At 44.5% G+C, this 15,734-nt stretch overlaps 1 protein-coding gene across 4 annotated transcripts in view; it reads right to left on the bottom strand.

Annotated features, from left to right (window-relative positions):
• ADCK1 (aarF domain containing kinase 1) overlaps nt 1-15,044 on the bottom strand; it is a 102,487-nt gene extending 87,443 nt beyond the window's left edge. The window contains exons 1-3 of one of the 4 annotated variants that reach the window (XM_010976419.3): nt 14,960-15,044; nt 8,764-8,908; nt 4,726-4,809 (exon numbers count right to left, since the gene is read on the bottom strand). In XM_010976419.3, coding sequence (XP_010974721.2) covers nt 4,726-4,809; nt 8,764-8,898 — 219 coding nt within the window. In that variant the 5' untranslated portion in view covers nt 8,899-8,908; nt 14,960-15,044. Of the gene's footprint in view, nt 1-4,725; nt 4,810-8,763; nt 8,909-14,404; nt 14,733-14,959 lie in introns of those variants that run through there. The other 3 variants (XM_064486161.1, XM_064486162.1, XM_064486163.1) reach the window with 3 other exon arrangements.
• Nucleotides 15,045-15,734: the final 690 nt, after the last annotated feature.

Genomic DNA, 15,734 nt, shown 5'->3' with positions numbered 1-15,734 from the left:
TTTGGTTCCACTTTCTATCCAACTTGCTACATTCCCCCAGATTGCAAGTGGATAAAAAGGGAGACAACCAAGTATAAAGTGCAAAGAACACAAGACTGGGCAAGATCTGTATCTGGATGTCCAAGACCAAGTCCAGGATCTGCCACAAACCTGTGGGGAGAGGCCTGAAGAAATCACATCCTGCCTCTGGGCTTCCACTTCCACAGCTCTACATTAGAGGCCCGAGCCAAGTGATGCCAAAGATGTCTTTCTCAAGTTCAATGGAATGATTATAAATAAGAGTCACCACCCCACCTTATTCTAAGGGAGAAAGTTATAATGAACTCTGTGATATTAGATTGAAATTGGAGATATCAGTATGAATTAATTATTTTTAATAGATTTATATACGCATGAGGAAGTATACATAAATATATTTTCTAGCTCTGTCTCCTGGAAGAGCCTAGAAACAATTGCACCCAATAGCAATATGCACATCGAGGATCTACATCTTGGTTTCTAAATACCATTCTCCAATAAAAGGAACCAGGGTTCCTTGGAGAAGTGGCTGATTCCAAGGCTGAGGCAACGAAAACAAAAGATGAGCCTGGGGCATCTTGTGGTACCAGAAAGTTAAGACAGTGCTCAAAAACTGATGGAGCACATCAAAAGGACACAGCAGACAACCTGAAGGTGCTCCCAATGGCTAAAGTCAGAACAATTTGAGCAATAAAAATAAGTAATGATTGTTCTGGATTCTAACCCATAGAATGAAATAAATATTCATGAGTTCATACTGATTAAAAATAAACAAATGAGGGAGAAGGGAATTCTACAGGCTTTTTCTTAAAGAATAATTTCAATTAATACTTGTAAAAATAAAAAAAATAGAAAATCATTCAGTTGTTCATTAAAATGACAAGGAGCCATCAAGGGAAAATCTGTTCTTGTGGATCTCCTCTCTGGCTGGATTCCATTATCCATAGTATTTAATTAAATAAAGCTTCTCATCTCTGTTCTTACAAACTCAGCTGGGACAAAGGCCCACTTTACAGATAGGGATGTAGAGGTGCTAGGTGTCAGAACAGGAGCCTGAGGCCCTGGCTCTAGGTCCAAAGTGGCTCAAGTTCTACCGAGCATCATTATCCTATCTCCTCACCCTCTGTGGGCCTTGGAATTTCTGAATTTCAGTTCTTCCCTTGAGTTACTGGTCCCCATATGACCTATCAAAACCCTAATTATGCTTCAAGATCCAGTATACTTCGCCGAGAGTGTATCAGGACACATTTGGTTGCAAATAATGGAAAAGTGAACTCAAATCATCTAAAGCAAAAAAAGAATTTCCTGACATACATAACTGAAAAGTCCAGTGGGAGTCTAGCTTCAGGTTCAGCTAGATCTAGGGACTCAAATGACACATCTCTCCATCCACAGATGGGCTTTCCCCTCATGCTGGCAAGATGGCTGACAGCAGCTCTAAGCCAACATCCTATACTCTCAGCTAACCCAGCAGAAAAGACAGTGTCCCAAGGGGGACACCCCAAAAGTCCTGAAGCTGACTGATGTTCACCGAACAGCATTGGCTCAAGTGCCCATAAGTCTCTGGATCAATCTCTAGGACAGAGGAAGGGACTCCACTCATAGCCAAAGTCACATGCCCACCCTTGGAGCTGAGGCGGGGGTGAGCCCCACTCAATCCTCATGGTGTGTACATGACATAGGGGTAGCTCCCCAAAGAAAAGTTTGGATGCTGCTCCCCAGAATGAGAACAGCTCTTGAGCTGCAAAATTAATATACGTCCACTATACCCCAAACCCTTAGCCAAAATCAACTCAGTCTTGCCTCCTCTAGCCTATTGTCTGGATGTCTGTACCAACAGTGACTTCTTTCTGTTCTATGCACAGGCCAGTTCACACCCATCACCTCTGTTTATGAGCATCCTGAGCACAAGTAGTCTGGTTCTCCAAAGCAACTGGGTCCCACTCCATGCCCTCACTGCCTAGCAAAGTGCCACTGTGCCCCTAGAAAACACTACTTCATGCTGGCTCCCACCCTCTCCTGATGCAGAGCTGAGTCACTGCGATCCCAGCCAGCTGAGCACCAACCTTGAAAGTGCTTCTCGAAGTCACTGCCTGCCGAGCTCATCTCCTGGCTCTGGCATACTCTGGGACCTAGAGACACTGGCTTGACAGGTGAGATAATTATGTTTTACCCTTCATTCACTTCTCTATCAGTCTCGCAGACCAGAACAGATAAGTGTTCCAATGGAAGAAAACACTCCTGCAGTATTTACTTGTGCCCTTTAGTACCAGCTGGCTCCCCTTTCCTAGGCATAACTCCCAGGAACCAGCCTACACCTTGTTATCTGGTGCCAGCCACCACGTGCTGCCCTCCTGTCAATGCCAGGCTGCATTTCCTTAGTGCATCTCCAAAGCTGTCAACTTCTCCAGAACCTGCAGCACCACGGCTTTCCAGATGACTGACAAGTGAAGGGCACTTGTCTTCACAACACCCATCCCCCTGCCTGCTCTGCAGATTCCCCAAGGCAGAGGGCTTACCCTCTGCCCTGGCCCAGACCTCTCTGCAGAATGTTGCTCTGGTGGGTTCCAAGGTTTATAGCACTGGTTAGATGGAGAAAAAGGGGGTAGGGAAAAGTAGGGAGCATTAAGTCTCTGAGACAAGGACTTTGAAATCTTCCGATACAAATTAACATTTCATTCATTCATTCATTCAACAAACCTTTATTTAGGACCTACTGTGTCCTGGGTACTGCTGTAGGTGCTGCAGACATTGAGATACACAACACAGACCATCTCTGTCCTCATGGAACATACCTTCTAGTAGACATCTGACCTATTTCTGATAACTATGTTAAATTTACATTCACAATACACTGTCTCAGATACTATCCATATAATCCTCAGTAAGTGGTATAACCACTATAGTTCACAGAGAAGGAAAATGGCACTCCAAAAGGTCAAATGAACCTCCCAGAGCTGAGGCATAACCTCAGGTCCTCTGACTACAAACCTTACCCTCTTTGTGTGGCCTCTCCCAAGGCAAGAAGCTAGCAGGGTACAACCTGGCATTGAAACAGACATTAAATTCAACTCAGTCCCCGGCATCATTGCTGGAGGTAGAAGATAGAGAAAAGAAAGGCCCAATCCTTATCTAAAGGAATCTACAGTCTAAAGAGAGAGAAAGACATGTAATCAACTATCACCTGTGGCAGGAATAAAGAAGATAAAGTGATTAAATTCAAATAGGTAATTTCTCTGGAAGGATATATAGGAAATAATGATCACCTCCAGACAGGAAAATTGGGTACCTAAGAAACAGGGAAAGGAGGATCATCTTGTATGTTCAAATATTATATAGTTTGAATTATGTATCATTGAATTTATTTTCCGTTAAATGACATTTTGAGGATGCAATCGGCCGAATCCTGAACGTGGGAAATTCCACAGGATAAATGATCTGGTTTCTTCAACAAGCAAATAGCTCAAGGGGGAAAAAAAAAAAAAAGAGGGAGGGGAAATATTACAGATTTGAAAGGATTTAAGAGACATCAACCAAACGTAATACACACACTTTGTTTGGATCCAGATTTGAATCATTTAAAAAGAAATTTGAGGGAAAACAAGGGAGATTTGAATATGGACTAGCTGTCAGAGGTTATCAAGGAGCTAATGTCAACTTTGTTAGGTGTGATCGTGGAATGGTATTCTTTTTAACATCCTTATCCATTAGAGATACATACTGAGGTATTTACAAATGAAATAATATGAAACCTGAGATTCACTTTTAAATGTTTCTGCAAAAAAAGAAACAAATCAATAAATAAAGAAGTAAATGAAGGAATGAATAAAGGAGAGAGTAGATAAAACAAGATTAGCAAAATGTTGATAATTTCTGAAGCTGGATGACAGTTCCACAGGGGTTCACACTGCTCTCTCTGCCCTTGTGGATGGTTGAAATTTCCATAATGAAAAGTTTAAACAAAAATTTAAAAATTAGTTATTCCATCCACCTAGGATGACTGAGGAAAGTGTCACAGAGGAGAGGTGTTTGAGCTGAGTCCTGAAGGATGACTAGGAATTTTCTAAGGGACAAAGGGCATTCCAGGCTGTGCAAAGACACACAGACCTATCACAAACCTCTCTCTAGAAGAACCAAAGGTATCTACACTTGACCCCAAATTCAGCTTCCATCCCACACAAGTGCCCCCTTGCTTGATCCTTCAACTCTCTGGGACATGGAGACAAAGATTCAAACTCAACGACCCTGTTCCAAGTGAGAATGGAGTGTGCGGGGTTGACAGCTCCACTCAGAGGCCTAAGACAGGCGCTAGTGTTGCCTTCAGAGGACAGGAAAGCAATTACCCTCTTTCAGCTGGGTTTTGCCTGACAAGGCAGTTTGGAAGTCAGCCGGGTGATCTTAGGGACAGAGCCTTCATCCCTCCTGAGTCATCCCAGACACCTGAGCTCTCAGAAACCCACAACAGCCTTCCGAACAGCCCCTTATAGACTTACAACCTCAGTACCAGGGGATCCAGCTTGACGACACCTGGTAGCCCAACCTATGGGCACTAAAACACCCCCCTCCTTCTTCCCAAGCCCCCAGCCTCAATCCCCACACTGTCCCCAGCCCACCTCCAGCTGCACACGGGATGCTCGCTGGCTCTGCAGGCACTTCAGGATTTCTCCAGGCCTGGCCTGGCTCAGATGGGTCCCACGGGTCCCTTACCTTGGATCGAAGCTGCAGGTATTCCTCTGAGCCATAGGGGACACTCCTCAGGGAGGTAAGGTAGTCGTAACTGATGACAGCTGTCTGTGAACCAAGGAAGAAAAAGCCTTAGCACCAGACATCTGTGAACCAAGGAAGAAAAAGCCTTAGCACCAGACATCAAATATTCCTCCTCTGCCCAAGGCCTACAGCTGCAGGCCCCTGATGCAGGCGGTATGTCTAGAGAAGTAGTCCCACCTTTAAGACACTCTATCCCCAGATCTTGGTCTGGCTGGCTTCTTCCTGTCATTCAAGGCTCTGCACAAATGCCACCTTTGCTGAAACCCTCAATCTGCAGTTACCCCCAACCACCAGGAACTCTCATTACTTATCACAATAAACCACCGTCCAAAATTACCTTGCTCACTGTTTCCTTGAATATGGACTGTCTCCACTTCACTAGAAATTAAGCTCTATAAGCTCAGGGGCATAACCTCTGCACCTTTTACAGTGCCAGACACACAGGTAAAGTACATAAATACTCAGTAAATACTAGTTGCATGAATGCTAATGGATAAACTTATCTCACCCCTCTATCACAAATAAACAACATTTCATATTTACATTTGCTCTAATAGCATAAATTTTAATTCTGGGTCCCTTAGCCAAAACTCCAAGGAGGTTCCCTTATATTTAGTGAATCAGAAAATTACAGGCAGCCAGGTATCTCAGGCACAGAGGAGCCTTGAGGGTTACTGAGCCCAAACATTCTCTTTTAGAATTGAGCCACTGAGGCCCCTAGGAGTTCAGGGGCTAATGAGGCTGGGGTTTTTTACATATTTATACATGTTTTTTATCAGTAAATTTAAGTGTTTTCCTATATACATAGTCTAAAACATAAGTGATTTGTATGTTCCCAATTGAGGTGAATAAACTACCAATTTTCAAAAATTTTAGCCATGATGAGACAAACTAATACATTTCTAGTGGTACAATCTTTTTCAAAAGCATGCTGACCATATGTTTAAAAAGATACAACCATATTCATTCTCATTGACTAAATAATTTCAGTTTTGAGAATATTTCCCTGGGAAATGATCAAAAACCAACCAAACAAAAACTGTACCACAACCAGTGTTCATTCTTCACAAAACAAAAAAAGTGGAAATAATTTAAATGTTCTGTTGCAGCAAAGTATGTTACAGCTCAGTATTACAGCTCAGTTGTGGCAACAACCTGGATCCTGATAAGAGACTAAGCACCACTCTGAGGGTTGAAGAATTCAGGTTTATTATGCAGGCAAGCCCAGAAGAGTTAACACTCCAAGCTCTGGACCCCATCTGTAAGTTTACACAGGCTTTTATAGGCTGCCAGTCTAGACTTTGCAACATCATATGCAAATAAGGTATAACAAAGTTGACCAATCAGGAATGAGCTTTTTAGAAACGGACCAATCAGGAGTGAGATTTATGCAAATGAGGTGTTACAAATGGACCAATCAGGAGTGAGCTCAGAGAACCAATAGAATCTTAGGGGTAAGTTCTGCTTTCCTAGAAGCAAGCCATTTTATAGAGGCAAAAAGCAAGATACTACCACCCAGCCAGGGAACCAGATGGCACTGGTAGGAAAGTAGCAGCCCTACCTGGGGGTCCTGCCAGTCTTTTCATGGGGCTTCCCACCTCAGTTCCACAATATATAACTGGTTTAGTAAATTAGAGTGTATAAAGTTGAGGAATGTTACATAACAAGGCTGATATTGAGAGGAGTCTGTTCCTTTGTCTAAATCCTTAAAGCTTTATTTCATTCCACACATACTTGTCGAATGCCAACCACCAGCAAGACCTGGTCTGAGTGGTGCACAAGGCTAATCGAGACCAGAGCCCTGCATTATGCTCAATGAAATGAGTCAGACAAAAACTGAATGATATCACTCATAAGTGAAATCCAAAAAGTACAACAAACTAGTGAGTATAACAAAACAGAGGCAGACTCACAGATACAGAGAACAAAACTAGTGGGTACCAATGGGGAGAGGGAAGCAGGCAGCAATATAGGGGTAGTGGATTAAAAGGTACAAACTACTAGACATAAAATAAGCTATAAGGATATATTGTACAACATGAGGAATATAGCCAGTATTTTATAATAACTATGAATAGGATATAACCTTTAAAAATTGTTAGTCACTACATTGTATACCTGTAACTTAAATAATATTGTACAACAACCACACTTCAATTAAAAAAAAAAAAACTTTTTTAAAACAAACAAAAAATCTAAATGCCCTCCCCACACACACCCCCCCCCAAAAAGACCAGAGCCCTGGCCTTTAAAGAATGCACAACCTAGTGGATAGTTTATAAAACACTGATTTATACCTTCCTCCCTCCTCTCCAACTATTCAAATCCCTAAGGTTCCATCCAAACCTGCTTCCCCTAGGGCACTCATCCTGATTCCCAGCCCATAGTGCTCACTCCTGTGTCCAAGGTCCTACAGAAGCGGTCACTTGAGTCAATACATGGCTTTAGGTTGTTTTTGGACCCGTTCATGTGGATACTCCTCAACCAGAAGCTCCTTCAAAGCTGCGTCTGGGTGGGACAGTTCACTTCTACCCCTAAAGCATATAAGACAACGCTGGGCCCAAAAAAAACCACTCAGCAAACACTTGGGAATCGTTTCATATTCCATGGTCTGTCTATCTTGAGTTTACAACTCAGTTTACCCCAAGTGGTGTTACCAAATCCAAACTCATTCTGCTCACCGCACGACAGGCCAATAAATTGGGAGACGAGGTGATGGGGCAAGGAATAGCGACTTTATTCGGAAAGCCAGCAGACTGAGAAGATGGCAGGCTAATGTCTTGGAGAACCATCCTACTCAAGTCAGAATTCCGGCTCCTTTTATACTAAAGAGGGGAGGGGGTGTGGTTGGTTGTTGCAAACTTCTTGGTATAGGAATTCTTTGTTCTTATAGATGTCTGCAGTGGGTCAGGTCATGGTGCCCCTATAAAACCTCTAAGAAAATAAGTGTTATTTTCTATTCTGCAACTTGTTATCTTTATATAAGTGCAAAAGTGTTAATATCCTTAAAGGTCAGAGCCTTGAGAATAGGCTGTCCTGTGTATTTCAGGCTAAAGACAACATTATTTTACAAAAGGTGTAGAGCTAGCAAGACTAAGCCTAGAAAACAGGGCACAAGGTTAAAACCAAAGAAACAGATATAATATGGAGTCAGATTTGTTCTTTTCTGTTACAGAGGCAGGCACCACATCTGAATCAGGCTGGGGAGAAGACTTGACAGCACTGAGGATTCAGGAAATGCTTAGACAACAGCCCAAACAGACTGTGCAACAGAGTATGTCTACACCAAGAGGAGGAAAGGGTGGCTCATCCTGCATCAGACAAAGGAGGAAAGAAAAGCATGAAGCCTGTGGCAATCTACCTACCAAAGGAACAATGATACAGGCATGTCTGGGAGAGCCGCTTGTAACAGAGTTAAAAAGGATATGATCCCACCAGAACGATGTTCCTGACGCCCTGGAGAAAACCTCGAACAGTCAAATATTCAACTCAGATTCTCTTAGTTTGGGGATTGGAGGGGATCCCCAAAGTTCTTTGAGGCCTAGATACTCAGTATGAGCCCTGCACACAAACCACTCCCTCCAGCTCACTGGAGGCAGACCAAGTTTTCTGGTAAAATTTATTCAAAACTGCAAAGTCCTCTTTTCATGCACATTTGCTGAGAAGACCACCCACCCCGAGTCTATCACCAAAATACAATATAGAAGGTTCTGTAAAGATAAAGGTTTCAGAACAGAGACACCATGCAATCCCACTGTATCCTACTTCAGGATGGCAGAGGTTGTGTGTATAGGGATGTGGGTACATGAGGGTGCACATCCATGCCTGTGCAACTGTGTAGTGGGAGCTTCACACATGTAAGGACACAGACATGTGACTCCACAGACATGTGACTGGCATGTCCATCTGCTGCACGTAAGAACACCTGCAAGTTAACACTGCAGTTCCTCTGTCCCTCCCTAAAGGAAGAGAACCTACCGTGGCAACTGCTCTGCCCACCCTGACAGCGCCAAAGTCATTGGGGTCCAAGTACTTGTTGCCATAGAGATAGAAGCCAGAGGCAGCAAGAGCCATGCTCGTCCACGAAGCAAGCTTGAGAGCCCTTCTGGCCATGTTCCCGACCCTGCAGAAGGAAGGCAGAGAAAGGGGAGCAGTCAAGCATTTCACAGGGAGTCAAATTCAAATCCAGGCTCTGCTACTTAATCGAATGTATGACCTTGGGTCATTTTCTTAATCTCACTGCACCTGAGTTTCCTCATTTGTAAAACAGGATGATACCTACCTCAAAAGTTGTTGGGATAAAATGAGATCATGTATATAAAATGCTTAGCAAAATACTCAGCTAAGTTAGCTCTCAAAGTCATTCTTCCTTCCACAGCACCAGGCACTGTTCTAGGTACTGGGAAGACAGTGAACAAAACAAAGTTCTTACCCACGTGGCGCTTATGCTCTAGAGGGGATGGCAGATCGTAAGTAAAAAGACAGATACTAGAATAGAGGCATTATTAAGTGCTGAGAAGAAAATCAAAGTGGGTAAGAGGAAGGATGATGAATATGAGATAAAGGATGCTGTTTTAGATAAAACAAGCCAGAGCGTGTTAACCACCGTTACCTGAAACTATTGTTAAACCACTACGCACGCACAGGCATCATGAGCCCTGTATGTCCAGGTCAGAAGTGGCCACAACCAAAACGCAGCTGGTCAGAAGCAGCCAGGTAAGCTCTCCACGTCTGACTGATTTTGAAAATATTTATTTTGGTTAGAATAGACAACCCCTTGTCTAGACTATAAGTTCCGTGAGAGCAAACACCATGACTATTATTAGTTTGTCCACGCACAGTCCCACAGAGTGCTTTATGGTTAGGGGGTCAAGGTTCACCTGCTGCTTTGCCCTGTTTAACCAAACTCCCACTCCCACTCAGTGGGACCAAGTGGGCTGCCTGATACCTTTCCCCATCATACTTGCACCAGCTCAGTCCGCCAGGTGGCTGCACAGTCTTTGGGCCACTGCACCCAATGGCTGCTTCCCCTTCAGTTCCTGGGAACTCTGTATCAGACTAAAACCTTGACCACGGCTGTGGCTGCCAGTAGAGAAGTCTCACCCAGGAGAAGTGCCACCACCAAGCCACCTGGAGGTACAAGCCCTGCACAGACACAGCAGGAAAATTTAGGTCATCACCCTGTTTGCTTCTGCTCTGGACTCAGTCTGTGACCATGCCCTCCCTGCTCTGTGCCTGCTTCCCCTTCATATGGAAACAATTGCTCCAAACAGCTGTGTCTTCATTTTCTTTAAACTCTATTTTGACTCACACCTCATAATACGGCCACATATTTTTTAAAGTATCCACAGGGACATCTTTTTCCATTCTTTTACTTTCAACTTATATTTTATACTATTTCTCTAAATAGCATATACTTGATTTTCTTCTGTTTGCTTTTAATATAAACACTTATGTATGGATTTAATTTTACCATCTTCTTCTGTGCTTTCTATTTTCCTACCTGTTCTGTTTCTTTTTCTCTCCTTTCTTGACTTTTCTGGACTCATTTCTTTTTATAGTCCTATTGTTTTTCACTCTGCAGTTTTCTTTTCCTAGCCAGCATTTCTAAAGTGTGATCAGAGGAACACTTGCAAAGGATATCAACCTGGGTGTCATTTCAAAAATGCAGATTTCTGAAGTCCGCTCCTTGGCCCACTGAATCATTAAAGCTGTGGGTAGGACTCAGGAATCAGCATTTTAATAGAAAACATAATGGGTTATTTTTATGCAAACTTGAGTTATCACACTTACCTCCCCACTACCTATCAAAAAGTCCAAATTCTCTTAGCAAGACATTCAAGGCCCACCCCATTCCCATCCAAACCCACCTTTCCAGCTTCATCTTCCAAAATATCCCCCACCACACTCAATCCCCATTATTCCTCTATTCAAGCCTTCTGTAAACCAATCAGAATTCCTTGTTCCTTCCTCTCTGGTCTTATTCCGCATTGCTTTTACCTCTAATAATCTGGTCCTATATCTGCCTCTTCCACTAGATGCAAAGGCCAGAATTCACTAATAAATAAACAAGCGAATAAAATAAGTCTGCTAATTTTAAAAAATGACTGAATGAATGAGTGAGAGAGTGAATTTTTCCCCAGTCTACCTTTAACAAGGAAACTTAAGTCCACGTATGCATTCTTCTGTTCTCAACTCTCCAATGGCTGCCACCTCACTCAAAGAGCCAAGGCCTTGGCATAGCCTATGAGGCCCTTCATGATCTGACTCCCCAGTTCCCTCCAGAGTCTCAGGCTTTCTCACTTTCCCCCTTGCTCGCTCCACCCCAATGACACTGGCCTCCTTGCTCTTTCTTAAACACGCCAGGCACATTCCAGCCTCGGTGCTTTTGCACTGGCTGTTCTCTCTGCCTAGCACAGGGGTCAGCAAACTTTTTCTGTAAAAGGCCATAAAGTCACATTTTTGGCTTTCCAGGCTATAAAGTCTCTTACAACTACTCAACACCGCACTGCAGTGCAAGGTAAAAGGAAGCCATAGATAATATGGAAAGTAATGGGCATGGCCAGACGTGGCCTGCAGGCTATAGTTTGCCAAACCCTGGCATAGCCCATAGTAATAGGTACTCCAAAAGTATTCACTGAACAAATGACTCAATAAGTGGAGAAACTATATCCCATGAGACCTGTACAGAGCCAGCAACAACAAAGTTCCTCAGTGAGAATCACGTACTCAGGGCTGACAATTCGACAGCCTTCCTCCTCCAGTCACCCCAGCACCACCTCCCAGCCTTGCCTCCCCAAACCCCACCCTCCTTTTGCACCATCCTCTAGGCCTGTGTCTCTATGCAATGAGGCCACCCCTCACCTTGAGACCACCTCTGTGTAGGGGAGCAGCAGAGAAGCAGGTATGACTCCCAAGACCCAGTTTTCATGCAAATGTCCTCAGTAATAAAAGAGGTGGAAATTGAAAACCATAAAATAGATGATATAGGAGCCAAACTGTGTCTAAATAGACTGGAGCTGGAGTTTTCCATAGGGTGTCAGTGAGTCTTTAACATGTAAATGAGTTGCTTCCCTCCGGGTATTTTAAAAGACCCTGTCAGCCGTGAAATATGTCTGTCGATGAAAAACACCTTTCATTATTAAACATTTTGCTAATGAATCACCTGCCCTATTCTGTTTACTTGTCTTTTTGACTTTCATCTGAGTTGCTTCTCATAACAGCACACTCTTTGTGTGTGTGTGTGTGTGTGTGTGAAAGGGACCTTAGGCCACTGGACCCTAAAACTAACCATTAGACAATAATATTGCAATAACTGACCTTTACATAGCCCTTTGCACTCATTATCTCACTAGATATTCCACACAACCTAGTGAGGTGAGATAAATATTACTACCAGACCCAGGTATAAATGAGGAAAACCAAGGAGCAGAGAGGGTGAGTGATTTGCTCCAGGTGGCTCAGCTAGTAAACGGCAGGATAGACCTTGGGCCCTTTCTCTTCACCACATGTGATCTCCCTGACAGGGACTCACAGACCTGGATCACCAACATTCTACCCTCCATACTCAAGTAACCACATCAGTCACTGTGGGCAGAGGCTATAACTTCTGACCCTCTACCACCCGCAGACAGTGCCAGGCACGGGGAAGACGCTGCTTTGCACCCTGGAAATCAACAGCACGTCACAAGACCAACCAAAACGCACCTCACTAGACAAAACCAATTGCAGGCTATGAGATGTTTAGGAGAGCTGTGTTATTGTCAAATCAAAGATGAGAATGGAATCCATCTCACTGGACCACAAGAATCATACCGGCAAGTCATGAGACGAGGCAAGAGGAGAGTCTGAGAAGTTCTACAAATGAAAAGTTGATGGTCAGATGAAATTCCATCCCCTGTACAGAACTAAATAGGAACCAAACACTTCCTGGTCACAGGACTAGGCCTTTTCAGCTGCCATCCATCTGCTGCCTCCTCCCCATGCCACGTTCCAGGACAAGAGCCTAGAATCTCCTCACCCTATTTGGTGCACAGGTAAGAATGGCCAAAGAGGAAAAAATTCAGGGCTCTAATCCTATTAATCCATAAAGTGACCACAGCTCCTCCTCCCATTTCCTAGAGAGACTGTTGGGCAAATGAGCAGTATTTCTTTTGGTGTGCTCCCAAGACTGAAAAAGAACAATAATATCCTTGGAGAGAGTGATCAGGTTTTCAGGGAAACCTGGTTAGTGATGTGGATAAAAAGCAGCCAAGGTAGATGATATCATCATGTCTCAAACCAATGCCAAGGGACCATCTAGTTGGCCTGAGCAGGTTTAGTCTGCCCTGCCCTGCAGATAGGAATGCAGCCCAAATGGAATCACTCCCTTTCCTAAATGTTTGATCCTAGAGGGTGATTCAATCAATATTGATTAAATGGAAGGACCCCTGACTGACGCCGAGGTCCCAGAGTAGACAGGGGAAATAAATCTCATCCAGGTGAGGAATAGAAATTCTCCATTCACTTCATCCAGAGATAGGGAGACTCAGGGAAAAGAGTGGAAAGCCAAGCACAAAGAGCGAGTAGCAGGTAAGAAGAGAAAAACGAGTGAGCTTCTAATGGGAGAGGTACAGGGCCAAGTGCTCTACATCTCATGTAACTCACACAACTACATTCTGCAGTGCATACTAGTAGAGCCTCATTCTACAGATGAGGAAGCTGAGTTTTAGAATTCGTAAGATATTTGGCCAGGAAGCTAGTAAGCGGTGCAGCCAGAACTTGAATACAGGTGTGTCTGCTCCAGCCAAGAGAGCATAAGGTGGACGAGACAGGGCTTACACAGCCCTGAGGTGAGTTGCTGGAGTGCCTCAGACATGAATAGCTAAACCCAAATGGTTTATTCAGTAAGCTGGGGAGTTGAGGGGAAGAGGTGTGGATGCCTAAAGCAAGCACCATTCTTACAGGTCCCTTGTGTGACATGAAAATAAGTATATATGTGGGAAAAAAAGGTAAACACTCTCAGCAGAGGTCAAATTTTACATCCCTGAGGGCTGCTGAGATATAGCCAAACAAATAAAGACACAGTAAAATAGACTATGATGTAACCCAGAAAAACTGACACGAGTGTAGGCTACATGAAAATCTGTATATAATGTGGGGGAAGTAACAGTGAAAAAAGTAATATGCACATGTTTACTATCACTACCAAAGTTAGACTGGCAAGCCAGGGCAGAAAGGCCCATGACCAGAAGTGAAGATTTGGTGCTTTAAGTTCACAGGATTTTTTCCTACAAAACAGTAATACTCAAAAGTATATCTTCAGAGCAGCAGTAGCCGCATGTCCTAGAAACATGTTAGAAATGCGAATGCTTGCTCCCCACCCCGGACCTACTGAATCAGAAGCTCTGAGGATGGGGTCAGCATCTTGTGTTGTAACAAGCCCTCCAGGTAATTCTGACGCACGATACAGTTTGAGAACTACTGCAATAAGAAAATGCTTCAAGAAAATGTACGAAGGGACAGATAAAGTCTAATGCACTTTCAGCTCGGCAAATAATTTCGTGAGCACCCAACAAGTGCGTAATCAATAAATAGTTGTTGAACTGAATTACTTCCTAGAAAGTAAATGCCACTTAACCTGAGGAGAGAGCTGTACTTGGCGTCTTCTAAAGGCTGCTCTCCGCATACCGCCTGTCATCAGCACACGTTTATTGTGCGATCTGGAAGCTCGGGGTCCTGCAAGTGCTACAGATGACGTGCGCTCTGGGGCGCGTGCCGGTGCAGGCGGAGGACAGGGATATCCGCGCGCCCCCTACTCGTGCCCAGACCTCGCCGCGACGCCTGCGCCTCAGAGCCCACAGACCACCTGGAGGGAGGATTTCTGGGTGAGCTACCTGCTCCGCCCTCCTCAAGGTAGGAAAACTACACCAAGACTGCGCCACGCTTCCGCCCACTGGTCAGCCAGGCTGGAGAGTCGCTGCAGAGGGGGCGGGGCACTGCCAGTCACCAGAGTCACGTGGCCGCGCGCCGGGCCCTGGGTGACAAGGTCACCCGCCCAGAGTTCACTCCGGGCTGGCGGCCGGAGCGGAGGCGGACGGCCGACGCGCCCACGCTGGCTCCTCCGCGCTCGCGTGCCCTGCGGCCCTGGCTGGTCCCGCTCTGCGCCGGCCTCTGAGGGGCTGCCCCTACTCACCCTGAGGGAAACAGAGCCGCGGCGCCTGGTTTCCGGCCGCAGCCCGGTGGCGGGGTTTCACAGGGTACTTTGCTCGACGCTCCCACTGATTGCGTTTAGTTAAGCCGAGGCGCCGCGAGGCCTGCCGGGACTTGTAGTTCTTCGTGGTTCCCTAAGCCGTGGGGACAAGGGTCAAAGAACCACCGCAGTCCCTCTGGACCGCTCCAAACGGGGAGGCAGAGGGGTCACAGACACTTTACCTGTCTTTGACTGGTCTGGGGACATGGAGTCTTCTTGAAAACTTACTTTCAAGAGGCTTTCCAAATTGCTCATAGATTTACGTTCAGTGGAGGATGGAGTTAATGGATTTGTGTATTTTAAATAATGTATTAGAACAGGCAAGGAAGAATTTAAGTGATAGTTGCTGAATGATAAGAAAGTACTAACCAATCTTAGCCATCTTTGTCCCTCGTTCATTCATGCATTGACTTCTATTTATTGAATAAGATGTACTTTGTTTAAAATACATACTTTGGAGACAATCATCAGAACTTCATCTCCTGAGCGACTTCGTCGGGGGATTGAGACAGGGCGGAAGATTCATCTACCAATCAATGCAATTCCAATAAAGTTTCGAACAGGATTTTTTTCTAGGCCTTCACAAGCTAGTCTAAAATTTATATGGAAAAACAAAGAGCAAAGCATAGCCGAAACATTCTTGAAGAAAAGTAATATGTTTCAAGGACTTGCCCTTCCATATAGCAACATTTATTATAAAACAGTAAAAATTAAGACC

The sequence above is a fragment of the Camelus dromedarius genome, chromosome 5 (genome assembly GCF_036321535.1).
Source record: "Camelus dromedarius isolate mCamDro1 chromosome 5, mCamDro1.pat, whole genome shotgun sequence".
NCBI classification, from domain to species: Eukaryota; Metazoa; Chordata; class Mammalia; order Artiodactyla; family Camelidae; genus Camelus; species Camelus dromedarius.
Note: the sequence above shows the minus strand (reverse complement) of the source record. Positions and strands in the feature narration are given on the sequence as shown.